At 38.3% G+C, this 27,935-nt stretch overlaps 1 protein-coding gene across 6 annotated transcripts in view; it reads left to right on the top strand.

The window, feature by feature from the left end:
- Positions 1-27,935, top strand: part of CDK14 (cyclin dependent kinase 14) — a 605,606-nt gene that overhangs the window by 498,691 nt on the left and 78,980 nt on the right. For all 6 annotated transcript variants that reach the window (XM_004457637.4, XM_058297008.2, XM_071215175.1 and 3 more), the window contains 2 exons: positions 16,505-16,644; positions 26,509-26,652. In XM_004457637.4, coding sequence (XP_004457694.2) covers positions 16,505-16,644; positions 26,509-26,624 — 256 coding nt within the window. In that variant the 3' untranslated portion in view covers positions 26,625-26,652. The remainder of the gene's footprint in view (positions 1-16,504; positions 16,645-26,508; positions 26,653-27,935) is intronic.

The following is a 27,935-nucleotide window of genomic DNA, read 5'->3' as shown; positions in this document are numbered from 1 at the left end:
TATTGACTACCAATGAAACCTGCTTTTGTACTGTCCATTCTGCCGTGACCTCAGTATTCTTTTGAATTTTTTTTTGTAAGTTCCCAAATAGATGAGATTCTTTTTCTTCCTTTCATTTTAAAAAATGCTCCCATGAATTTCCATATGATCTGTAAATATGCATCTCCAGTTTTCTATTAATACATATGCTGATGCTATTAGTTTTTTAAAACAGCAGATTTTTTTAATGGTTTATATCATGCCACCAGCTTCTGTCTCATTTAGAGACATGACTGAAAACACCCTTAACTACATGTGCCTGGAAATTATAATTGGTTGGACCCCAGATGATAATGAATGTGCAATTTTATATTTTATTAGTCTTTCTTTGATTTAAGTTGTAAAGATGGAATTCCTGCTCGAGAAGATAAACACCTCTAGCAGTTATGCCAATTTTGGGTTTATTTAAGCCATGGATATGGAATGGAACCCTTCATTATAAATCACTTTCTATTAAGAGCCAGATGTGGAGTTCAAGTCAGGTGGTACTTTAGGAATCAAGCTTGTGCTCCGTTTCAGTAAAAGACAGTCTCAGCCTTTGCTATGTTCACCGTCAAATGACCCTTTGTAGCACCCGTGACCTTAGATTCGCAATCTCCTTCACGTAGTACATTTTTGTACTACAGAGAGGAATGCAAGGCTGGTAGGTAGTTGCATTGTTCTTTAAAAGAGACTGGCCTCTTGGAGAAGACTTGTTAGCCCCACGTTACAAGGACGAGACAGCAAAGCAAAATGAGGATGGATCAGAAAGTTCTTGCCAGTGCTTTAGGACTGGGTTATGAAGGACAAAGCCAGCTTCCCACCACTGAAACTGGCAGGCTTCTGCTGCTGGACATGTGAGCTGTCTGCAGATAAATCGTCGGACTGAAGTCTCCAGAAGGCGGCCACTATTTCTCTGTTGGGAGCAACCATTTGTAAACTCCAGAAGCACTTGAGACTATTTGATAATGGTGATACATATAGGTGTGTACATATGTATGTGTGTGTGTGTGTGTATATATATATGTATGCATGTATTATATGTAAATGTATATGTATTGTATGTAAATATTATACATAGAGAGAGAGAGAGAAAGAAAAATGAAAGGTCAAAGGAGGACATGGAACTATAGGAAAATACAAGGTACCTGTCCATATTTCTTAACCCTTTTTCATCACATTGAGTTGGAAAACAGCCTTTAGGTTTGTTACTAGAAATCACTTCTTAAATTACACATTCCACTATAGAAGAAAATGATGTCTTTTGAAGAAAATATATAAAAAAATTGTTCCTGATATTAAAAAAAATCTCTGAGGGGTTCTCATATTTGTACCATACATCATAGAGTAGAATAAATTATTTTCCAGGCTTTGAACTGCAAAACCAAAACAAACAAGAGAAAAATGTTTCCTTCCTACTAATTTTAGCATCAGCCTCTGGCAAGGCAAAAAAAATTACATTAATCCCTCCTCTACCACAGAGTGGAGCCACCAGGAATTCTAGTTGGTGTCAATTTGATGCTTCGGCAGCTCTGCGAGCCCTGGTTTAGGTGTTTTGAATCACTCTAGTTTGGGAGCTATTTAAACAGAAGGGTTGGGAAAAGGAAAGGTGGAATAAGGATGGCCAAGAAGATGACATATTTTTGTCCCCTTCACTTGATAAATGTGGACGTGACATCAGCATCCCAATGCCTACTAAGCAGGAGGGAATTGAGACCAGTGAGATGGGCCAGAGAAATAGGAGTCAATCAAGGAGGAAGATGCTAGACAGTCAGAAAGAACAACAAACACAGTGGACGTGAAGGAGGTTGGCAAAGAAGGGAGTATATCTTGGTATGTTTCACAGCAAAACACATTTACAAATATCTCCTTAAAAATTAGGAGACAGGTCCTGAAGCTTATCTATCAAGAGGATGTTTCTAACTTAAGGTTTATAAAATAATATTGAAAATATTTTTGCTGAAGGTGCTCTGTCATTGTTATTTCAACGAATATTTAAAATATGTTTGAGGCCATATGTGCCTAAGTTTATTCATGACTTCAATCCTCCTGACTCTAATGTTGCCATTAATTTTCAGTCCTCCAGTGAGGTGTCTTCTACCATGGGATTTTCAGAGATACAAACTGATGGAGGAGATAATATTATAGTCTTAAACAGCTATTTTTACTCCACTTGCAAGATTTGCTTAATTTTTTACATGCATACTGTAGTGGTTTGAAGCTGTATGTGCCCCAGAAAGACATGTTCTTAAATTTAATCCATTCCTATGAGTGTAGACCATTGTAAGTAGGACCTCCTGAGGAGGCTACTTCAGTTGAGGTGTGACCCACCTCATTCAGGATGGGTCTTAATCCTTTCATTAAAGTCTTTTATAAAGGGAATGAATGCAGAAAGAAGAGAAGAAAGCCACAGAAGCAAGATGCTGAAAGCAATGATACCAAAACCCAGAAGAGAAGGGAAAGACCAGCAGACACCACCATGTGCCTTGCTAAGTGGCAGAGGAGCCAAGGATCGCCAGCAGCCGGTCTTCAGGAAGAAAGCATCACATAGTGTGGTGGTCAGAAACCTGAGTGCATCGTTAGGCCTTAGCCTAATATGAGATTCCTATGGCCAAGTTTTTTCATATAAAGGATATTTGGTAAAACTAGCTATAGTATTAAAGAAATAGCAAGTGGCAAAATGAGAAGTACTATAAGTGAAAAGAAAATTATGTACCTTCAACAAGATATGATCTTTATGTATATCTGAATTTGTTGGTTATAAAAATTTTCCTTTTCTTCTCTAGAAGGGAAACAAAGGTGATATAATGCCAGTGTTATAAAAGTCTGAGTTTGAAGGAGAGCTTTTTAAAAATATGCTCAGGACAAAAGAAGACCAAAACAAAAAACAAAACCAGAATTACATATATTCTCAGATCTATACACAGAGGAGTAAATATATCGAGTGAATAAAAACTTATCTCTGGACTACAATGTGTGAGTTTTTATTTTCTTTTATACATTTCAGGATTTTTAAATGCTGTATAGCAGTCATATCTTATTTTTATAATGAGGAAAAAATAAGATTATATAAATGGAGCCTTTAGATGGGATAATAGAGAGAAGAGAGCACCAGCATTTGAGGCACATAGTATGCCCTTCCTCTCACTTGCTGTATGACTATGGCTGCTCCTCTTTGAGCCTCAGCTTTTTTATCTGTGAAGGGGGAATAATGATTACCTCATAGGCTGATTACGTAGAATAAAGGGGATAACATGCAAAAAGTGTCTAGCACATAGTAAATGGCCAGTAAATGTTTCCTTTTCCTTGTATAACTTCCCACAGTATATAGTTTGCTTGTCTTTGGTGATGCTAGAGGAGTGCACAAAGTTCAGCAGTTGATGGTGCCTTGTGCAGTCTGGAAGACACTGTGTGGCACGGAAGACAGAAGGAGGCACCCTGCAGGAGGAATACACATAAGGATTTTGTCTTTTCTTCCAAAAGAGTGTCTGGCCCTCGTAGACGATCGGATACCTAGCTATTCAACAGTCTTGATCCAGTTCTCATTTTAGACATGGGCACATAGGCCAGTTCTTCTTTATATCACAATGAAAGAGTGTATTTTCAAATTCCAGATATGATTCATAAGACAAAGAAAGCTGAAAGGTATAGAGTCCCCAGCAAATCCAGCAAAGAGATTCCTCAGTTGCTTTCTGATTTCACTGAATTTTCTTTCAGATTGATTTAACTGGGAGAACTGTTTTGGTAATTTTGTCTAATCCTAATCATTTAATAACTTTAATTTACAAGAGAACAAAAATTCTTTTTTTAAAGGGTAAGAAAGCACTATATCTTCTATATCAACAAAGGGTGCCGAACTGTATTATCTTTTGCCATTTTTTTTTTTTACTAAGAGTTTCCTTTTTGTGTTTCCTTATTATCTTGAATCATGTCCAGGCCACAAGGAAATAAACATGTGAAGAAAGATTTCTGTGAAGTGTTAATTGTGCTGGTATTATTCTTCTCTTTATCATGCCGTAAGATTCACCAAAGTTGATATAAATTCACCATGTCTTCTTCAAAAAGCATAACAGCAAGGCATTCTTCCTGTAGGAGTCAGACTGTAAAAGGTGATTTTCTGTTTCTCCATTTGGTTTAAGCCTGTAAAAGGCATTAAGGGAAGAATCTGATATATTTGTTAGGGCATTTATTGCATTACTAAGTTATATTTTCAGTTCTTACTGAAAGGTTTATTGAGAACATAAACTTTGAAGAGGTTTTGTTCAGGATTAAAGATATATTTTTCCCTCTCTTTTGGTGAAATAATATCACATAAAGTCATGCCTTTCAGGATCTATTTTTAGCACTGTTTACAGTCAACGGACACTGCGTTCCATTCCTGTGAAGGAGATACCAGCCTTCCAAAACCATGTCTGAACTGAGATTTGTAACTTCTTTAGGGTTTCAGAGGAATAGAAGGCTATGAAGTTACCACTTTCCATTAACTCCTTTTACCATAATACACATGCACCAGTATGCTTACTTACCGTTTGCAGGATCTTTTTAGAGTTAAAATGTTTTTCATGCTGTCCATGTAATTTGGCCTAAATATTTATAACTGATCCATCTGAAATGTGAAACATAAGCCATTCCTGAGGTTGAATATGGATTGCTTCCTTCTTTCTTTCCTTTGTTCTTTCTTTCTTTCTTATAAACGAAGGTTTGAATTTAAACCCTCAATGCAGTCTTTTTGTATCAAAAATGAGATCTACTTCAGGTGAAACAGTGCTGTAATCAACCACTTTGAATGCAGGAAAATAGGATTATCTTTATTTTGTAAGTAGTATAAATATCAAAAGTGTCACAGGGGTGTAGCAGTCGCAAACAGTTTACTTTGCTTCACTCTTCATTTCCTAAAATGTTTCAAAACTGGTGAAATAATAAGCAAGTCATGATCAGAAGAGATCAACCTTCACAGCAGTCCTGTGAAATAGAAGGGTATTAATTTTATCCTGATCTGTATCCAGAAGCTGGAAAGGTTGTGAGTTACCTGATGTCCTTCAGGTAACAATAGAATTCCATTCTAAACAGGTCATAAGTTTATGAAGGTCTAGTGCTTATGATTGGATATACCTATACAAAAGACCTGGGGAGTTGGCAGTCATTTCTGTTGAATGCATATCTTTGGGTTTTGAGGATATGCTACATTGACTTGAGTTTAGAATTCTCCAAGTATTCCACAAGCCTTAACCTTCTGATCACAAGGGTTGATGATTAGAATGTATTTTGGTTTCCTTTTTTTGAAATAAAATGTATTCATCCTCTTCTACCATGTCCTCTAGTCAGAAGGTTGAATTGTTAGTGCCTCTTTTACTGTTAAAATAAAATACTGAACAAAAATTGTAAAATCGTATAATCACTAGTCCACTAAAGCTAGACACAAGTATCGTGTCTGGCAGGTAAGTACCATCCTATATTTAAAAAGTTAATGTTTGGCAAGTGCTAACAAATCTTAGAGTCATTCTAAGATTTATACACAAATATAATAATTATATTATTTAGGCATGTAAAATTATAGGTTAAGAGCATGGGTGACAGTGTATTATATAACTTATTAAAAATAAAACTTTATAACTCAAAACATTCATTGCCACTAGGCAATGGAGAAGAATTAAAGAAGAAAATTAAAGGGAAATCTCTGCAAAAACAATTTGGTGAAGTAGTCAATTGATTCTTTCCTATAAACGGAATGAAAGCATAATCTAGTTTTGTGATAGTTAAGTGAAAATAAGTGAATACATGAGAATGCTTGTCTAAAGGTGTATAACAAAAGGTTGACTTAAATTAGCTTTTCTTTGTGAATATTTTATAATATCTCTTTCACTGGAGTTTTGGAATTAACATATGAAAATCTGTAGCTTCATATTATTAAATGGGAAAGACTAGTATAATGATGTCATAAGTTTATCAATTTTTTTAAAATGTCAGACTACCCTGTATTTGATTTCAAAATGAACTTAAACCTCAGAAGACCCCTTTTTTTTCCAGGGAGGGTAGAAAGTAGTAAATAAAGAAAAGCAAAACTATGATATTTAGGGTAAATATTATCTAGCTAGGCTGTGAAATCCAATGCAAGAATTTAATATTTTCCTTTCTCTGGCCCACTTTCTGGTAGTTTTTAGTGCCCTGAAGAATGTCAATGCTAGCGTTTACCAAAAAAAAAAAAGATTCCCTCCGATCCTGCCAAATGTTCTTCAGCATGTTCTGTACTTTCCCATCAGGTGGAGTTGACTATGAGGGGGACTATGAACTGAGGAAGGGTTAGGTCTAAAAGAGAGACCCAGCAGGGAAGGTTTATATGTCTGGCTTTGGGGGTTATTCATCTTGTCCATGTTAAGCTGAATTCTACCACTTGTCTTTATTTAAGGTAGGGCTATGGTGGTGTTGTCGACAATTTTAAAAAATACACTTTATAGAAAGAGTTCAGAGTAGAAGGAAGAGAGAGAGAGCAATAAAGAAAATGTTAGTAATTTCTTAAGGAAAACTTCAAAAATAACCCCTTTACCCACTATGTAATGTACAGCTTAGATTGTACATATTTTGGCAATAAATCTTTGGCATGGCATGTAATAGAAACTAAGATTTAAGAGTCAGTAGTCTGGGTACTCTCCATTTTATAAGTATGATGTTTTGATCATCTGGATCAAATAAACTTATTCACATGAAAGTACTTTGTAAACTGTAGAGCTCCCTACAAAAACGTCATCGTCATAATATAGCAAGCATTTTGGCAGTCAAGTGAGCTGATCACTATGGAAATAACTGTCTGCCGGGCAGATTGTGGCATTAAACAATTTTATTAGAATAAATGGATGAGAATTGAGTGGTTTCTATCCACTAAAAACCACAACCTACTTATGGAAACTAAGATTAAAATGTTATCTGTTTACCTTGATGGGAAGAATCTCATTTATAAATATATAGGGCGGCAGACTTGGCCCAGTGGTTAGGGTGTCTGTCTACCACATGGGAGGTCCTCAGTTCAAACCCCGGGCCTCCTTGACCTGTGTGGAGCTGGCCCATGCGCAGTGCTGATGCGCGCAAGGAGTGCCCTGCTGCGCAGGGGAGCCCCACGCACAAGGAGTGCACCTCATAAGGAGAGCCGCCCAGCGTGAAAGAAAGTACAGCCTGCCCAGGAATGGTGCCGCACACATGGAGAGCTGACACAAGGTGACACAACAGAAAGAAACACAGATTCCCGTGCTGCTGACAACAACAGAAGTGGACAAAGAGAACACACAGCAAATAGATACAGAGAACAGACAACTGGGGTGGGGAGGGGGGGAAAGGGGAGAAAAATAAATAAATCTTAAAAAATATATGTATATATATATATATAAAATATATTGACAAACTGAACAGCAAAGGAAGTCTCAGTGTTAACTCTCTGTCTTCATTACTCATGTAACTAAGAGTACTGCTTTTCATTTCACTATGCAAGCCCAATACCTGGTTGAAAAGTTCACTGCACAGACCTAAATCTTTCCTATTAGTCTTTCTTTCTCCAAGAATTTATCCCAGTATCAGGGATTCCAGGCATTTTCTACTTGCCTAATTACTAACCCTTCTTTACAGAATGAATAAATCCAAGCTTATTTTTAAAAAGCCACTTTGTGTAAAATCAAAGCCTATTATGACCATAAAAACTCCCTCTAAGTCAAAAGGTGGTTAAACGAGCATTTTTGTATTTGATATGTAGACGAGTGCATCAATAATGAAGCTACAGACTGATTTGTCTGTGTTGGTGGGTGTGCTTTTTCATCCCAATAATTTCTAAGAACTCAGCTGTTGCAGTCCAGGGGTGAGTGCCCACGTCAGCATCTTTGCCACAGAGATGACAGGATTCGGGCCCTTCAACCCTGAGCCCTGCTTTGTCAGAAGTATGGCCAGAAGTGAGGGGTAAACAGAGACCCACCATGTTGCTCTGTTTTTATCATCTGTGAGCCAAAGCACACTATTATGCTTCAGACCCTGGTCCACTGTGTATGTGAGGAATATTCTAGGACTTATCCCTTTTATTTCCTTTTAAGCTTTTATCTGGAATTCAGAATCTCAATTGAATTGTCTAATAGGCAAATCAGATCTGCTATACCTCTACACTTTCTGATTGCATTTTGTGAGTTAAAAGCTTTTTTTAGAGATATTTAGAAGTCAACTCTTGGGAACAAAATGTAACTTGCCTTAGTTTTTCTACAAGTGGATGTATCCTCAGTTTTAGAGGATCATTTTGGAACTATAGTTTGGGGACTTGCCATAGTCCAGCATTCCTGTTCTTCCTCTGATTTGCAGCAGCATCTCCATCCTCTGGTTTCTTCCCTCCACTTTTGGCTTGCCCTTCTCAACTCTGACAGTTTTCTTTAATCTGTAAAAAATAGATGTATGAATTTGTTTTGCCCTTTGTTTTTCTGTTTTGAGGAAGGCTTGGAAATTTAGGTGAGTTTCTGAAGCAGTTAGTTGAAAGGGTAGAGTGGAGAGAAGTGAACGACACTGTTTGATCATTTCTTTGGTGGCAGGAAAAATGAAGTACTGGCAGTCAGCCCCACAGGCCAGAATGGCTGGGCTAACCCTCCCTGCCTCTGGTTCTCAATAAGGTTCTTCCTAATTTGGAAGACGCGGTATTTTAGAGCTAGAACAATACTCAAAGACCATCCATTCCTTCTTCCTCATTTCTGAGGTATAAAATCTTACCTGCCCCCAAAATACAGGAAATTTCCTGCTCCATATTCATGTTCTAAAGCTGCTTTTTCACTAGATTCTTTTATCGTCCAACTTCATTTGCTGGCTGCTAAAACAAATACCCATTTGCCTTGAACAATGGAAATTCATTCTCGTATCCCTGTACATCCGGTTGCAGTGCTTGGGAGAGGTCCTTTTCCTGTTGCCCTAGCATTAATTGAAAATGGAATGAAATATGGAAACACAGTGATGTTTATAAGACAAACATGACATGGAGCTTTTAAAAACAAATGACTTTTGAATTTGGAGAAATATTGTCCTAAAATGCAGCTGCACTTTGAAGACTCAATGGTGAGAGAAACAACTGTTGCAGTCAATAAAACTGGGCCAGATGCTCTTTCCTTGGCAGTGGACCCTGAGACAGGACCTGATTTATGCTACGCATGATTTAACAACACATAGGCTTGGTGTATGATAAGTCCAATGACTCTTCCATAGGAGGACTGAAAAGCAGTTTTACCAGGCCTCAAGCTTGACAGAATTGTAACCTGTGTTTGGATTATAAGTAACCTATTTTGTACACTTAGCAGAAGATTCTTGCTGTTCAGCATTGAAAATGTGTGTGTCATTGTTATCATTTGACCATTCACATTGAGTTATGTCTTCTTCAGATCTATTCCCAAGATAGAATCTTATCAATATATAAGAAATGTGTAGCGATTGAATGCCAAAATACCTGCCACAATAATTGTGTGTTTTTAGTATCAACAGAAGTAAAATCCCAAGAAATAATGGACAATAATCTAGACCCTATGTCATTATTCTTTAATCATTACAAACATTCAGAGCTGGGCTTATATGGTTATTTGTCTGCTATTAATGTTTACATCTCCCCCCATTAATACAAAATATGTCAGGGTTGTACAACTATTGATTCTTTTAGGTTTTTACCAAGTCTTACTTAGGTGACTGTTTTAATGTCTTTCTGTACAACTCATATTGTGCTATTATACATGTCTCCATTTTTGAAATTCATAAATGACTGATGGAAAAGTTCATGTAAAATCCACATTATACTCAAACACATGACTTTAATGTTCCCATACAAAAAAAGTCTGTCCATTAATTTAATGTTTGCAATTTAGGGTGCAACTTAAGAAAGAGGGCCTGAAAAAAAATGAATGGGAGGGAACTATTAAGTATTTTTAGTAAACTATTGCCTTTGAAATGTACAGGATGTATATAATAGGCCCTCTAATTTTATAATTTTTAAAAAAAACTAGACATGCTTTTAATTTGTAACTACAATTCTTAATCATAAAATTCTAAAAATCTTGTTTTGTTTCCCGTATCTATCAGAGGTTGTTTACCAACTCTTTTTGTTTGAATTGTGAAATTTTTCTTTCCTTTCTCAGTTGCTCTTGCAGAAAAAAAAAGTGGATTTTTGCTAAAGGATTGAGAAGACATCTAATGTTATATAGACCTTCAGAACTGGGCAACTTAATTTCAAATACTTGATAATTTGTTATTTTATGTAATTGATAAAATGATGATATATTAGTTCAACCACATATGTATACTGTCTGGAATATGTGATTATAATTCTGTGTGAGAAATTACTTGTCTGTGTTCACCAGCTTGTAGGAAGTTAGTGCAAGGGCTTAAACATCTAAATAAATAATGGAATGCAAAAAAAAAAAAAGGACAAAAGAAAAAAAAGGAAAGTTAAAGAGTAATCACTAAATATATGAAAATAGAATATATACTTTCTAAAACATAAGATGGAAACTGTTGATTTTAAAACTCAGTCCAAAAGAAGGCAGAAAAACAGAAAAAAAAAGATAAAACAGCAAAAGTAACATGGTAGCAGTAATTCCAAATATATTAGTAATCACAAATTTTAAACAGACTAAAGTTTCTTCTTAGAGGACAAAGATTGTTTAATTAGATACAAATTAAGCCCAAGTGTATAATGTTAATGAAAGAGTTTATAAAAGAGACACCTAAAATTATAGATAGGAAACATTTATTTTGATTTTTTTTTAATTTTTAAAGAAACTTTAGATTATATGAATGTTACATTAAATAAAAAAAGGATTCCCATATGCCCCACTCGCTCCCCCTCCCACACTTTCCCACATTAACAATATCCTTCATTAGTGTGGAACATTTGTTACAGCTGGTGAATCCATATTGAAGCATTGTTACTAATCATGGACTACAGTTTACATTATAGTTTATACTCTGTCCCACACAATTTTGTAAGTTACAACAAAATATGCAATGGCCTGTATCCATCACTGCAGTGTCATGCAGGACAAATCCAGTGTCCCAAAAATACCTCTATATTACACCTCTCCCATCCTGCCTTTACATGAATAAGAGTTCTTCCATTGCTAGAATAATAAGTCTATAATAGAATAAGAATAAGTCTACTTTAGTCCATTGTTCATTCCCCAGTCTTGAGGATTTGGGGATGGTGATATCTGCTCTGCTTCTAATTGACAGGGGTCTTAAATCCCATGGGTCAGATAGATGGCACTGTCTTGCTTGGAGTTGCAGATACTCTCTGTTCCTTGGGATGGGCATTGTCCATCATCATCTCCGTGTTAGTTGTCCTGGGTGAGCCCAATGAACTGGAGAGTAGGTGTTGCAACTCTGGTGAGATTCAGGGCTTAACTGATGCATGGGCTGACCAAAGATTTAAGTCTCTAGGACATATATTTATCAAGTATAGTGATTATTGGTTCAAATAAAAGGGGCACAAGAGACATGTGTAGAGAACCTATAAATGAGTCTAACTCTGTTACACTGGGGAGCATAAATTCCAAAGCAAGGCCCACTGACAGGGTGCCGAATTCCTGAGCTATCTGTCCTGCTTATAATTTCTGGATAGCTCTAGAGTCCTCGGGATCCCTGCTATTTGAAGTACTGTTTACTGTGGCAGTCAATGAGATCCTGCTGAGACTTGCATAAGCATAACCTCTGGAATGACCTCCCGATTCACTTTGAAATCTCCTAGCCATTAAAAACTCATTTGTATTCACTACTTCCCCTTTTTGGTCAAGGTCCTTTTCCAGATATATTGCTAGTTGGTGCTTGATAATAATCCAATAGGGAACATTTAAAGTAAAGGAGTGCCAAAAATTTGCCAGGCAAATGCTAAATAAATGAAAGCTGAGGTTATTAAATAATACATGAGAAAAAATGAACTTTAACCCAGAAAACTTTATTAGAGATAAAGAAGGTTACTACATAAGGAAGACCTAATTCTCCAGGTAGAGATTACAGTGCTAGACTGCATTTAATTACCCAACTCTAGACTATCTAAAACAAAAAATTGGTAGAATTACAAAACCTACCATCATAGTGGATTTTTAAAATAACAATGATGATCACATTCTGATAAGATGCACTATGCTTCAAATAAAATGCCCAATTACGATGTATTCCCAAGAATACCTGTACTCCCAAGAGTGTCATGTCTCAAACCATCTAGATGGACACTGCCTTACTTTGCCACAGGGCTGGTGATGTAAAGTACCAGAAATGTGTTGGCTTTTATAATGGGGATCTTATTTAGGGTAAAAGCTTACAGTTCCAAAACCATGAAATGTCCAATATAAAAGCACCATCCAAGACGCTTTCTCACCCAAGTCAGCTACTGTTGGTTCTGAGGTCCTGCCATGTGGTGAAGATGGCAGCCCTCTCTGCCAAGGTCCCTGCCTTCCCTCCAGAATCTACCATCTCCCAGAGCTCAGCTGTGGGCAGCCAGGCACAGGGCTTGTTTCTTACCTGGCCTCTTCTCTCAGTCTCAGCTACTCTGCTTTCTTCCTGGGTTCAGCTGTAGGCTATCAGGCATATGGCTTCTCTCTTCAGCCTTGAGCTACTTTATGGTCCCAGCCTCTCCCGGGCCTCTTTCCATGCCTCTCTGCTCCACTGTTTCCAGACTCCAGGACCTCTCTCAGCCCTCAGGCCATCTCTGTCTTCCTGCAGTCCTCTCTGTCTGCATCTCCATTTATATCAGACCCAGCGAGAGGGAGGAGACTCAAACTGAATTACACCTTACAGACTTAGTCCGGTCAAAAGGGTCTCACACTCACAGGAATGGATTAGTTCAAAAACATGATTTTCTTTTCTTTTTTGGCTTCATAAAAGAACTTCGAAATGTCACAGACACGAAAAGTGGCTCTAGTGATGATGAAGACTCCAATGTTGAAACTGCATATGGAGAATTTGAATAAAATTGTTGCTTAAAATGCAAGTAAGGTGAAGATGGTCAACCACCACACCATGAAATCAAGAGTGCCTACAACTGCAAACAAAGGAATTGCATCCGTCATCCATGTGGAATCTAAACCCCCTCTTGATCTAGAGGTGGAGAGGACATCACCATTCCAGGGTCCACAGGATGGAGGAATAAAATATGGACTAGAGTGGACTTACTGGTATTCTACTATAAAACTATTGTGACAAGTAATAGGAGAAATTTTAGCATTGAGGTGGAGAAAGTGGCCACAGTAGTTGCTGAGGGCAGGGAGAGGGTAGAAGAGATGTGATGTGGGGGCATTTTTGGGATTTTGAGTTGTCCTAAATGACATAGCAGGGTCAGATGCTGGACTTTATATATCCTTCCATAACCCACTGAATGTGCTGGGGGAGAGTGTGAACTACAGGGTAAACTATTATCTATGTTGTGCAGCAGTACCCCAAAATGTGTTCACCGAGTGCGATGAGTATGCCACAATGATGGGGGAGGTTGTTGGTGTGAGAGGAGTGGGGTGGGGGGATGGGGGGTATACGGGAACCTCTTATATTTTTTAATGTAACATTTTTTATGTGATGTATATATCTTCAAAAAATATAATTTACAAAAATGATGTGATGAGGGGGTGGGGAGTGGGTTATACGGGAAGGAGGGAGGGAGGGAGGGAAAGAGGGAGATACTGGGTCAAGTGACCATGTTAAACTTCCTTAATGTGATGACCTATTGTGATTAGGTAAGAGAATGCCCTTGTTCTTAGGAAATACTGAAGTATTTAGGTGTAAAGGGACACAGTGTCTCCAACCTACCAGCAAATGTTTTGGGAAGTTGGGGTATATATATGTATGTAAACGGAGAGAATGAAAAAAGCAAAGGGGACAAAATGTAAACAGGTGGTAAATCTTGTAATGGATATATGAGGATCCTTGTGCAAACTCTTGAAATTGTATAAAAATAAAAGTTATAAAAAATGTAGTGATATAATGAATAGAAAATAAAAATCCTTCACTTAACATTTAAAAAATGTAAGTAAGGAAATAGCAAAATTGCTAAATTAATATTTTCTGTAATAATTTAACTATTGTGTATCAACTGAATATCACAAATACACATCTGATTATTTCATCAACATTACTAAATTTTAGTCAATATGGAGGGATGAGCTTACCTTGTATTAGTGAATTCTTCATATTTAGGTATACACATTAAATCTAAATGTTATCAACAATATATGGCAAAAAAGGTACAACTAGAAATACTTATAATTCTTCAAACTAGTGAAACCTGCTTCAAGTGTATGATTCATGGCTTGTTGGAGCTGGAGAGACTGAAAACATGATGTGGTACATCACCCTTGTTCTGTAGATGAGAAAACTAAGCAATAATTGTGACAGTCAGGCCTTAAGTTCAGAGCTAGTCCCAGCCTAGCACTCTTGTTCTATTTTATCAAAGCTATATCAAATCATCTAACAGTACTGTTCAACCAGAATTCTATATAAACTGTACATTCAATACAAGTGCAGTTTTTTCCTGAAGTCTACCTATCTTAAACGTGGACTTATTTAAAACTAATGAAAAGCTTCTTATTTCTATTAGTGAGAAAGGCTGGGGAGAAGGAGGGGATAATTTTTATGGCCCTTGTCCCTCTTAGAGAGGAAAACAAGTAGAAAAATTTGAGAATGCCTCCTTTTCCCATGGACAAATTTCTCTTTGCCAGTCTACCTTTAAAACCAATTCTGTGATCAGCCTTAAAGAATAGCCATTACAGCAGCTAAACATTGAACCCTTCTTTGAGCCCTTCACATAAGAATATTTGGAGAGACACTCTCTTAGATTGGATGTTTGGAAGTAATATTTTTCTTTAATTTTCTCTCTTTCTTCCTTTACCCAAATTCATTACCCCCTTCCTCTTCCTTACTCCCAACCATCCCTCTCCATCCTTTAACAATTTTAAATCAATACTAAAGAGCACCCTGAAGTACCTTTGAGGAGGGGAAAGAGTGGAACTGTTGATCATTGAGGGAAGATGTTTATTCCCTAATTACGTGTTAATAGTAGCTTTGAGGCATTTAAAGCATACCCCCTGACAGATACAACTCTTTCTGGCAGCTGCTGAGGATCACTGCAACATCTTGTTGCAGAAATTGTAGAATTTGCCTTTAGAAATGACCTGTGAGAAAGAAGGCATGGCATATGCTGACCAAGTAAGCTATGACCTTCTCTGACTTGTACTTGGCTTCCACTGCTATTAAATGGGAACAGAAAAAGTTAGCCTGTCAGACTATAATGAAATAAGAAAGCTAGAGTATGTCAAGTGCCTAAGAAAGTACCTGACACGTGTTCAACTCTCTGTAAGTGGTAGCCATTATTAGAAATACTATTATTATTATTATCCAGAATTAATGGCACTCAACACTGAAATAGAGATTCCATAGCAGCAGTGGTGAACTGTAGCTCATTTTAAAACTTGCTCACGTGGAAGGCTTTACTTCCGTGCTAATTTTTAATAGTCTTGAGACTTATTTTCTATTGATTATTGTTTCAGAGGTCATCTTGAATTGATTCAGTCCCATATGTTTTAAGCATATACCTTTTGCATTATATATATTGATTGTTAATAGCTGACAGGGTACTTATGCCAATAATTATGTATACAATGCAAGAAAATGTAGTCTTAGAGAAGTAACTTTAGTAACTGGAGAATTTAATAGCAATTTTATTTTAATTCTCCTACTTTGGATTAATTTTCTTATAAATGTATCCATATGCATATGTACTATGTAGATTCTATGAACAAATTCTGGCAACTATTTGACAAATTGTCTGAAAATTTCCTATTTCTGGACCTGATTCTCTCCATGCCGAAAGTATCAACCTTTTGCTTACAGCAGAAATATTTTATATCAATGATGCAAGGATACCAAAAGTAAAAGCCAGTTTGGAGTAGCAGGTCCTTTTGGAATCAATGAGAATTCTCCTTCTGTTTATTTTCAGCAGTAATTTAAGTGGTTTTCTTTTTTTTTTTTTTTAAAGATTTATTTATTTATTTAATTTCCCCCCCTCCCCTGGTTGTCTGTTCTTGGTGTCTATTTGCTGCGTCTTGTTTCTTTGTCCGTTTCTGTTGTCGTCAGCGGCACGGAAAGTGTGGGCGGCGCCATTCCTGAGCAGGCTGCTCTTTCCTTTCATGCTGGGCGGCTTTTCCTCACGGGCGCACTCCTTGCGCGTGGGGCTCCCCCACGGGGGGGACACCCTTGCGTGGCACGGCACTCCTTGCGCGCATCAGCACTGCGCATGGCCAGCTCCACACGGGTCAAGGAGGCCTGGGGCTTGAACCGCGGACCTCCCATATGGTAGACGGACGCCCCAACCACTGGGCCAAAGTCCACTTCCCTAAGTGGTTTTCCTAGCCAGAAATAAATAGAAGTTTAGTAAAAATAGAGAGCCTTGACTTATTTAGGGGATTTTCTTGCTTGGTCTGATTTCTCTCATTTTTGCTTGTATTTTCAGGCTCAGCTATGTGAATCATGCAGAGGATCTGGCCTCCAAGCTCCTACAGTGTTCCCCAAAGAACAGACTCTCAGCACAGGCAGCTCTGAGCCACGAGTATTTCAGTGACCTGCCCCCACGGCTATGGGAACTGACTGATAGTGAGTATGACAAATCTGCAGCATCCAATCAAAGCAAGGGCATAACTTTAGCCTCATGTGTAATATATATGTAGAGAGAGTCACATTTATATGTGCAAGTAAGACTGGGTATGTTTGTGTATGCTTTATATGCACACATACACACACACACACACGGAAGGAGGGGTGGGGGACGGTGTATGTATTTAGCAGAATCCTGCTATTCAGTTGCCAGCCTACTCCACACAGGAAGAAAATGGATTCCTTTTTTGCTATCTCTTCTCTGCAGTCTGCAGCTGTGTGTCTTTGTATTTGATTACATGTGTGTCCAAAAAATTGATCTGAGCTGTCATAAAGGAAAATATGATTTACATATTTAGTGCTTTATACATACATTATGTTTTAACTGGCTGCAGTACACAGAGGAAAAATTATTCATTTCTGTTTGATTCTCAGAGACCATCTTGGTTATAACAATAATCTTCCAGAGGGCTGCAGTGCAGTGAGGTGAGGGACAGAGTTGGCAATTGGCTAATGCACTGAATTGACATGTAAGAACTGAAGACATGTAATTCATTTTAATTACAAATGCTCTTGGTGTTCACACAAAAAGCTCTTCTCTGGATCTTTTAAAACAAAACACATTCCTGGGTGGGTTTTTGTTTTGTTTTTATAAAAGTGTTCATATTTACACAGCCTTTTTCAATTACATTTCAATTACATTTTAAGTATTTGAGGGAGGATTTATGGCTGTTTCTTCCAAAGTGTGAAACAGAATTCTTGGGAAATTTTGCAAAAGACTATTGCAGTAAGAATATTTCTGAATAATGGTGATATGTTCTTTTCAAATGCCAAAGAGAGATCTCTTTTCTGATTGCCTTAAAAATTAATATGCTCTCTATATGTGCATAAATATTTATAATATTTTTGCTAAACCTCAGGTATACATAACTTACAATGTATATACATAAAGTTATTTCTTTAGTCCTTTGGCGTTTACACTTTTTTTTCCTCATTGCAATATTATATTCTCCTTGACAATAGCCCTTAATTTTGTAACTAAATCCCAAGTATCACTCCTCTTGGGTGTTTCTACCCTATATCCTTTTTGATTTTCCATATTTAATTCTAATTACTTTTTTGACCCTAAATTGACTACAGACATTAATCTACTACTCCCTGTGCTTAGTAATTCCTCTTTAGCATTTCATATATTCCTAGCCCATAATTTCCTCTATATTCTGTCTAACCTGCCTTCCACAAGTCTACATACTGACCATTAAAACTGCTATCCCCAATTAAAAAATAAATAAAGATGAAATCTGTATTGGGAAAATGATGAATGGGTTACCTGTCTTATTATACTGAAATAAATAATACAGATAGACTCAATTTGTGGCTCATCAAATTCAAAAGTATGGTTGGTTTTCCATTGAATGTAACTTGTAACTTGCTCTCTCACTCTTCCTTGTTGGCATCTCAATCCTACCTGACTGTATGATTGAGTTTAAGCCAGGATGTTGATGGTCTATGAATTCTGAATTCTGTAGTACTTTTCTGTTAATATGGACTTATTACCCACTTGCCACTTAGTTTATCAGCCAGTGGTTAAATTCAGTTTCTATCAGTGAGTAAATGCCTGCACATTATCATTCGACAGCAGGCTGCCGACAGACACAGCCTTGCCCCGTCGTTAACAAGCACAATGTATGCAGAACACCAGAGGGGAATTAAAACCACAAAAAATACCTCAGGGTGGTGTTTTTAATATGAGAATTTAATTTGTAATTTCACAGATTAAGAATTTTGGCTGCATTAATCCCTTTATCAGCGCACAGCAGGCTATTTGCAGAAGCATAACCATAAGGCAATATTCATTGGCAGAAACACGTCTTTGCATAACGTTAAACATCAGGAGCAGTGAAACCTTTTGAAGGGGGGCAGAATAAAGATGAGAAATCATTATATTTTTAAAGCACAATTCTGCTAAATGCTTCCGGTAACAATTCCGAGTTATAGAAATGCTATTTCTGTGTCTAGTAGATAATCATTATGAAGCATAAATCCAGTTAGAAAAAAGGACAATCCCAGTATTAAATACTGCAGTAGTTTCCATTTAGAACAATGTGGCTGTACTTGTAAACATGTTTACAAAACAAAGAATTCCCAGATTGTGGGGACTTGGAGAAAACTAGTTCTGTTAAGTAAAATGACTGGTCTTGATAACTGTCACCTAGGTAAACACTCTGCAGAATATTACTGTATTACTGTTGTGCAGAATGTTAGTGTAGAGTCTTGTAAAAGTTCACCAGTTGACAAAAGGCTACATCACAATATGCTCAGGTGCTTTCTTTCCAAGTAGATGTGGAAGGAGGAAACCTGGGAAGAAGCAGTGCAGCACCAGTAAATGGATTTGTCTTAGCAACCCAGTCATGGTTTAGATTCATCGATTCCAGGTACCTCACAATTTTAAAAATGTCTCATAGCACTTTTTAAAGAATGTCCACAAAGGAGGAAAACACTTAAAACAAGCCAGAAGCAAAGCCAGGTTTAAAAGAAGAAGATGGGGGACAAAAATCAGTTAAAAGTGGGCTTCAGCCCGTGTAGGGGAGCCTGACGTGCAAGGAGTGCACCCCGTAAGGAGAGCCACCCAATGCAAAAGAAACTGCAGCCTGCCCAAGAATGGCGCTGCGCACATGGAGAGTTGACGCAGCAAGGTGACGCAACAACGAAAAAAAGAAACACAGATTCCCGGTGCTTCTGATAAGGATAGAAGCCATCACAGAAGAACACAAAGCGAATGGACACAGAGAGCAGACAACTGGGGGAGGAGTAGGGAAGGGGAGAGAAATAAATAAAAAATAAATCTTTAAAAAAAATTTTAAAAAGTGGGCTTCAGGCTGGCTCAACCTATGTTAATATAGCGGACTCAGCAGAGAAGTACATCAGGTGTTGTCAAAGCCTTGGTACTTTTAGTCCTTCCTCGAGTAGTATAAAATTAAGTTGTATGCTTATGCCAGACTTTTATGTGCTTTGGAAGAATGCCTAACAATTTAAACTCTTTTTTTCTTTTTAGTGGAGAATACTTTAATTATTTGAGTAACCATATACTCATTGATGACATTTAGAAAGAAAGACAACTCTGGATTTTGAGTTTATAAAGAAAAAAACAAGTTCAGGTTATAGTATTGTCCATTATTAATTGTATGACCTTGAACAAATCAACTAGTATCTCCTTACCTCAATTTCATCATTTGATCATGGAAGGAGTCATTATACATGAGCCCTAAAGTAATAGCTAGTGATTACAGTCTTCATGATTTTATTTTGTAAATTGTTTTACTTTTATGTATGTGCTTTAATTTTTATAAATATATGAATTATATATATTTCATATTCTCCTATATCTGACACAAACTATAGCATGCTATACATACTTTTTTCAAGTAATAGTATATGCTAGAGTTCAATTTATACTCATATATAGAGTTAATTTTCATTCCTTTGTATAGTAGTGCATTGTGTGAATGTACTACTGCTTTTTCAACCAGTCCCCAAATAATGGAAATTTAGAAGGGAAAGTTAGGCCAGGATATCTTTTCAAGGTTTTTTTGTGGATGTTCTTTTTTTTCCTTTTTAAAAAATTATTTACTTATTTTACTCTTTTTTTAAATTTAAGAATTTGTGCATTAATAAAACAATCATGCATACCATACAAGATTCCCATATATCACCTCACCATTAAGACCTTACATTATTGTGACACATAGTTACAACTGATGAAATAATATCATAACATTACTGCTATCTATAGTCCATAACTTATATCTGTTGTATTTTCCCTACAAACCATCCGATCATTAACACCATGTATTAGTATTGTATATTTGCTATAGTGCATGAGAGTATGCTCCCATACTGATACTGTTAACAATAGTCCAGGGAAGCAGATTTGGCTCAATGGATAGAGCATCCACCTACTACATGGGAGGTCCAAGGTTCAAATCCAGGGCCTCCTGACCCATGTGGTGAGCTGGCCCACACACAGTGCTGATGCCCACAAGGAGTGCCATGCCACACAGGGGTACCCCCCACATAGGGGAGCCCCACGCACAAGGAGTGCGCCCCTGAAGGAGAACTGCCCTGTGCAAAAAAAGTGCAGCCTGCTCAGGAGTGGGGCTGCACACATGGAGAGCTGATGCAGCAAGATGATGCAACAAAAAGAGACACAGATACCTGGTGCTGCTGACAAGAATGCAAGCGGACAAAGAACCACACACAGCAAATGGACACAGAGAGTGGTGGGGCGGGGGGGGGGGGGTGGAGGGAGAGAAGTAAAAAATAAATCTTTAAAAAAAAACAAAAACAATAGTCCATCAACAAAAACAATAGTCCATCATTCACCACAGGGCTCACTGTGTTATACAGTCCTCTGCCTTTTCCAGTCTATCCAAAGTGTACATTCAGTGGCTCTCAGTTTCACTATAGACTTGTGCTTTCATCGGTTCAGTCCATTTCAGTATATTTTCTTACTCCAAAAGGAAAAATCCCATACCCCCATATATTCACCCACGTTAATCCTTAACATTGATATAGTACCTTCTTTACCATTGCTGTAAACTTACCATAATATAACTCTTAACTATGGTCTATATGTTACATTAGTTGTATTTTTCTCATATATTTCCATATTCTTTTTTTTTATGATCTTTTTAAAAATATGTATATAGATCACACAAAATGCTACATTAAAAAATATAAGAGATTACCAAATACCCCATTCTTCCCACATCAACAACCTCTTTTATCAGTGTGGCAGATTCATTGCATTTGATGACTACATTTTGGAACACTGCTACACAGCAGAGATTATAGTTTACATTGTAGTTTATCCTCTCTCCAAGTCCTTTCAGTGGGTTGTGGCAGGATATATAATGTCCTGCATCTGTCCCCACAATATTATTCAGGACAACTCCAAGTCCTGAAAATGCCCCCATATCATACCTCTTCTTCCCTCTACCTGCCTTTAGCAACTCCCCTTGGCCACTGTCTCCACATCAATGGTACAATTTCTTCCATTGCTGGAGTCACAATAATTCTATAGTAGAATACCAGTAAGTCCAGTCTAATCCATATTTTATTCTTCAATCCTGAGGACCCTGGGATTGGCAATGTCCACTCCACCTCTAAATCAAAAAGGGGCTTAGATCCCACATGGCTAATGGATGTGATTCTCCTGCTTGCAGTTGTAGTCTCTCTCGGTTCCCTGGTGTGGTGGTTGACCATTCTTACCTCCCTGTTAGCTGACCTGGGTAAGTCCAACAAACCAGAAAGTAGGCATTGCAACTCTGCTGAGGCTCAGGGCCTAGCTGGCACATGGACAGTCTAGAGAGTCAAGTCTCCTGAGCATACATCAACCCCAGTGCCAACCACAGTTTCAGTAAAAATTACAGAAGAGGCATGTATATAGAGGTCACATCTAAGTCCATCTCTGGCACACACAGGAGCACAAATTCCAAAGTAGGGCCCACTGGCAAGGCACTGAAATCCAGAGCCATCTGTCATCACCACAGGACCTGAGTGTCTCTGTAGCCAGTACCTGGGACTGGAACACCAGTACCTGGGGTTGTATCTAATTTGGCTGTCTGTGAGATCCTGCTGAGGTATATGTAAGCACAACCCCTCTAACTACCTCCCTACTCATTTCAAAGTCTCTTAGCCATATAAACTCATTTGTCTTTACCATTTCCCCCTTTTATTCAAGTTCTTTTTCTAGTTGCATCACCAGATTGTGATTGGTAGTAATCCCTCAGCGCCAGGGAGGCTCATCCCCAGAGTCATGTCCCACACTGGGCTGAAGGTAATGCATTTACATGCCTAGAGAGTGGCCACATTTGAGCAACATGGAGGCTCTCAGGAGATAATTCTTAGGCACCCTGCAGCTCTAGGCCTAGTTGAAATTTCAAGCACACAGGCTGATAAGCATAGTCATCAGTGTCAATGATGGTCTATCATTGGACCATCCTTCTTCACTGGTCTTTGCCCTTGCACTTGGGGGATTGTTGCTGCTCCATTGGGGAGTACAAAAGAGTTCCCTGGAATGGGAACTCAGCACTCCTTCAGTTGTCATGTGAGACTCTGCCCACTATGTCAATACCCAATGAACATCCAAATGTATCTCTATACCCTATATGCATGTCCTGGAGAACTCCCTCCCACCCATGCATCCCCCATCAATGACACCCCACATCAGTGCTCTTCCCCAGCCATAGTTGAACCCCTCTGTGATCCAAAACTTCTTCAAAAATGAAATCTAACATATTGCCAAATTCAATTAATAGGAAAATGAAATAATAATGATAGGTTTAAAGATTAGAAATAGAATATATAATAATTTAGAAAAACTAAAAGTAAAAAATAAATTGGGGTATTAAAAAATGAAAATATCAAAAAAATTTTTATGTTTTGCCTTTCATCACTGTAATAGGTCTTTCCCTGTATGTACAGTGGCAAGATAATCTCTTCCATTTCTTCCTCAGTGTCTACATGCTTTTTTTTAATGCCTTCAAAAAAGTTTTAGATCACAGTAAAGTCACATATAGAATATAGGGGACTCCCATATACCCAACTTCAAACCTGTTTCCCCCTTCCCCAGCAATTATCTTTTTACATGTGGATGTTGGATTTGCTGCAACTGATGTACAGATATTGAAACATAGCTACTAACCATGGTTCCATTATGGTTTACATTGTGGTTTACATTTTAGACTATACACTTTTATAAATTTTTGGTGAAATTTAACATGGCTTGTACCCATCATTGCAGTATCATGCAGAACACTTCCATTTCCCCCCAGTTACTTCCTCTTCCATCTACTCTATTCCTCTCTCCCTCTCCCCTCAGGACCCACAGTGGCAACAAAGGTTCACTGCTTGAAGGACAAGATTTATAGATACTTGCAACAATGCTGACCCACTAGTCTGTCCTCCCCAGGATGGAGGTATAATACCTTCCCGCTCATTGTATGGGTCTCCACCCACTGATATGACACACTATGACAAGATGAGCACTCACACACTCCCTAGAAGCCTGCCCCAGGTGCACCCTTTGCCAGATCCCCCCCCCCAAACAAGTTTTTAGAAAGAAAACTTTCTGAAGAGTTTTCTCAACATTATAGTTTCAACCACATACCTGACAACCTCCCGTGTTCACCTGCTCTTCCCAATTCCTCAGATCATCTGACCCATCCTCCCAACCCTAGCCACCTTCAAGGCTGCAAAGTCCAACCCAATAGTATCCCTATGCCCCCGTCTTATCCCTTCACTGCACAACTACTTAACTCTACTTTATCAAAGATTTTGCCCATGTGGCCGTTGGCTCACAACCTTGCTCTACTGCCCTATTTCCTGTAAGCCTACCACCTGGGAGATACATAGATCACACACAGTGTTACATTAAGTATAAGAGTTTCTGGTATATCCCACTCCCCACACCTCCCACTCCTCCCACATCAACAACTCTTTCATGAGTGTGATACATTGTTGCATTTGATGAATACATTTTGGAGCACTGCTACACAGCATGGATTATATTATTGTACTTTCCCTTAAAGCTTGCTCGGTTGACATCATTCTGAAATTTAGAAGTAATACATTAGTGTGCGATCAAAGCAGGAGTTCTTATAAATGTATCGAACAAGAATAAAGGTACAGCTACCTGGGGATCTGGCAGTTAAAGCTGGCTGGTGGCTCCCTGTCATTTTCCATCTCTCCTGAAACCCCAACAGCTTTGCCCCACTTCACTGAAGATTTAATTGCAAGGAAGTAAATGGAGGGCTGATTTGAAAGAAACTCATTACTCTTCCCAAGTACACCATAGGACATTCTCCTGTGTATACTATCAAGTTATATAAATAATTGAAGCTGAACTACCCTTGTCAAAATAAATGAACAAAATACACTTCATAGCAGTGTCCTTGATTTTATTACATTGGATTTGCTAATTCACAAAACTCAAATCTGCAGTGAAAGAAAGCCAACAAATTGGTATGGTGTAAAGAGTACTGAACCGGGAATCAGGACCACCTGGATTCCAGCCACAGCTCTGCTAACAGCTGGGCAACTTTGGACAAGTGTCTGAGCTTCACGTTTCTCTTCCAGAGAACTAAGAGGGATGGACATAGCAATCCCTGAGGGCCTTTCCAGCTCTAATGCTTGCAGCTTTTCATGCATATCTATGTATTTTCTTTATATCCCTACATATTATCATAAAACAGCATTATGCCATTAATAGTCCTCAATGCCATCTTTAAAAATATAAAACAGAGCACCTTATTTCAAACATATTTGCTGCTTCCAATGCCTAGCCATGTCTTCTGTCAGGAATCCCTTCCAACCAAGCTTTTGCTCCCACTCCTCCAGAACTGCTGTTAGGAAACTCCCCAGTGACCTTCATCCTGTTCTAGCCATCAGTCTTTTCCAAGCACTCATCTTAATCCATCAGCAGAATTCAACACAATTGACCCCCTTCCTCCTTGTGACACTTTCTTCACTTAGTTTCTAGAATACCAATCTCTCGTGATTTTCCTTTTGCCTTCCTAGACTCTGCTTTTCAGTCTCCTTACTGATTTTTCCCCATCTGCCAGACCTCTCACTGCCGGGCTGCCCTGGGGCTTAATCCTCAGATCTTTCTGTCTGCATACATTCCCGAAAGCCTAAATTATCTCATCCAATCTCAGGATTTAAATATCATCAATACTTTGACAACTTCCAAATTTATATCTCCAGCCTATCTTCCCTGACTCTTGACTTGCATACCCAACTGACTACTCACCACCTCTGTTTGGCAGTCTGGTAGGCATCTGAAACTTAGTATTACCAAAACCGAACCCCTTATCTTTCTCCCCAGACTCGTTCCTTCTGAAGACTTCCCCTTGTCAAAAAAGAACAATGTCATGTTTCCAGTTGATGAAATAAAAAACCTTGGAGTTATCCTTGACACCTCTTCTTTTGGCAGACTCCAAATCCAGTTCTTCCATGGATCCCATTGGTACTACCTTCAAAATACATCGGGAATCACACCACCAAAATAAATCCAGAATCACACCACTTCTTACCACCTCTGCTGCCATCACCTCATCCCACATTGCTCACCATCTTTTTTTTACCTGCATTTTTACAGTTGCTTCCTAACTGGTTTGCCCACTTCTATTCTTGCCTCTTTATAGTCAGCTCTTACTGTTTCCTCCTTCTACAGTGTATACTTGCCCTTTCTCTAGAAACATACCTTGGTTGTCCTATTACCTCCTTGAGTCTTTGCTCATAGATAGCTTATCAAAGAAGTCTTCACTGACCTCCTGCCATCCCAACTTCCAGTTCCCCTTCTCTGCTTGCTTTTTCTACATCACATTTATTACTACTTGATGTTATATTTACATTTGTTTGGTTGTTTAATGTCTGTCTCCCCCAAACAGAATCAACAAGGACAGAGGTGTCTTTTCTTTCTGTTCTGTTCACTGTACTATTCTACAATAGCTAGAACAGTGTGGGGTTCAATATATATTTCTCCAATGAATGGATGAAAAAATGACCTGTTAAAATGGCAAAACAAATATGTTTCCAAGACCAAGCTGGTTCTGGATTGGAGAAATCTGAGTGATCAACTGAACTGTGGTTCTGCAAGGAAGGCAGACTGTTCTGTCATTAAGTGTGTAAGGAATGAGTATGGCAGTGACCACTGACCATGTGGCACTTCAAAGACCGACACGTATCATAATGTTTGATATGCTGGACATAGAAAATTTCATCTCAGTCTCCATTTTTAACAGAAAAGAATCTAAATACAGCCATAAATATGCAAATGAAAACTTTTCATTCTATCCACAGTGTCTTCTATTTTTACCGTCCCAAATGTACGATTGCAACCAGAAGCTGGAGAAAGCATGCGGGCCTTTGGGAAAAACAATAGTTATGGCAAAAGTCTATCAAATAGCAAGCACTGACAAGCACAAAATTCTCAAGAGAGTGCAGGTAAGATGACCTACTTTCCTTGGAAAGTAATCTTGGATGGATATTGAATAGCTCTTTCAAATGAACTATTTCAGATCAATATTTTCCCTAAGGTATCTTACGAGTTTCTTATATTGATTTATGGCATTCATCCTATTTTCTACTGAGACAGAGTGGAATCAGTCATTCCCATACTCTCAGGCACATTGTAGATTCTACCAAAAATTGTATTTTATCTTTATAATTGATGTAGTCATAAGCAAGTCATTTTAGTCATAGCAAATGATTTTAACTACCCACAAATTGTTCAAAGTTAGAAAAAGATCACCACTGGGCTGTGTCTAAGCCACAGCCCTGCTTTGTTTGACCCACAAAGTTTTTTTAAATTTGTTGCTCAGGAAATCTGGAAATCCTGGAATCACACCCCTGCCAGAAGGTTTTGTGTGTAGCTCAGTGACGGCTGCCTCGTTAAGGGAGGACAAGAGATCTGCTGCCATCTGGGCTTCTCCACCCATTTCCACGTCCCTCCCAACCCCTCATACAGAATGTATCATGATGATGCTTTTCTTATTTACTGTCCTGCTGTTTGACTCTGCGGTTTTGAAGATAGAAAGCATAATCTAAGCATAGCAATCTGTAGGCACGTCAGTCTGTCCTTGTCATCATGCATGTTTCACAGTAATGTGCATAATACGGCCGCCTCTGAAAAGGCTGTGTCTTTATTGCCAGATGGAACTGTCTTTTTTTTTTTTCTGTTTTTTCAAACTGTGGGCCTATATACATCCTTTCCTTCAGTGTCACACAACTCTCTGAAACAAAGAGAGAACAAACTTATCTGTGGGGAAGACTTACATACTGGTCTTTAAAAAGCAGTAAATTGTACCTTGCTCCTGAGGATCTTCAGCAATCAACTTGTTTTAGTTCCTAGGCTGCTCAAGGAAGCCATGAAATGGGTCAAGTTAAACAGTGGGAATTATTGGCTCACGGTTTGAGGCCAGGAAAAAGTCCAGACCAAGGTGTCAGCAAAGCGATGCTTTGTTCCTGGAGGCTGTGCTGTTCCAGGGCTGGCTGCTGGCAGTCCTGGGTTCTTTGCTTCCACGGGGCCAGGCACATGGCCGTGTCCCCTGGTCTTCGCTTTGTCTCCCGGGTTCTGTTGATGTTCAGCTTCCTGCTTCCCATGGCTTTCTCTCTGTGCTTATAAAGGACTCCAGTAGTAGGATTAAGACCCTTGCTGATAGAGGTGGAACACATATTAACTAAGGTAACTACATCAAGAGATCCTACTTACTGTGGGTTCACACCCA

Source organism: Dasypus novemcinctus, chromosome 5 (genome assembly GCF_030445035.2).
Source record: "Dasypus novemcinctus isolate mDasNov1 chromosome 5, mDasNov1.1.hap2, whole genome shotgun sequence".
NCBI lineage: Eukaryota > Metazoa > Chordata > Mammalia > Cingulata > Dasypodidae > Dasypus > Dasypus novemcinctus.
Note: the sequence above shows the minus strand (reverse complement) of the source record. Positions and strands in the feature narration are given on the sequence as shown.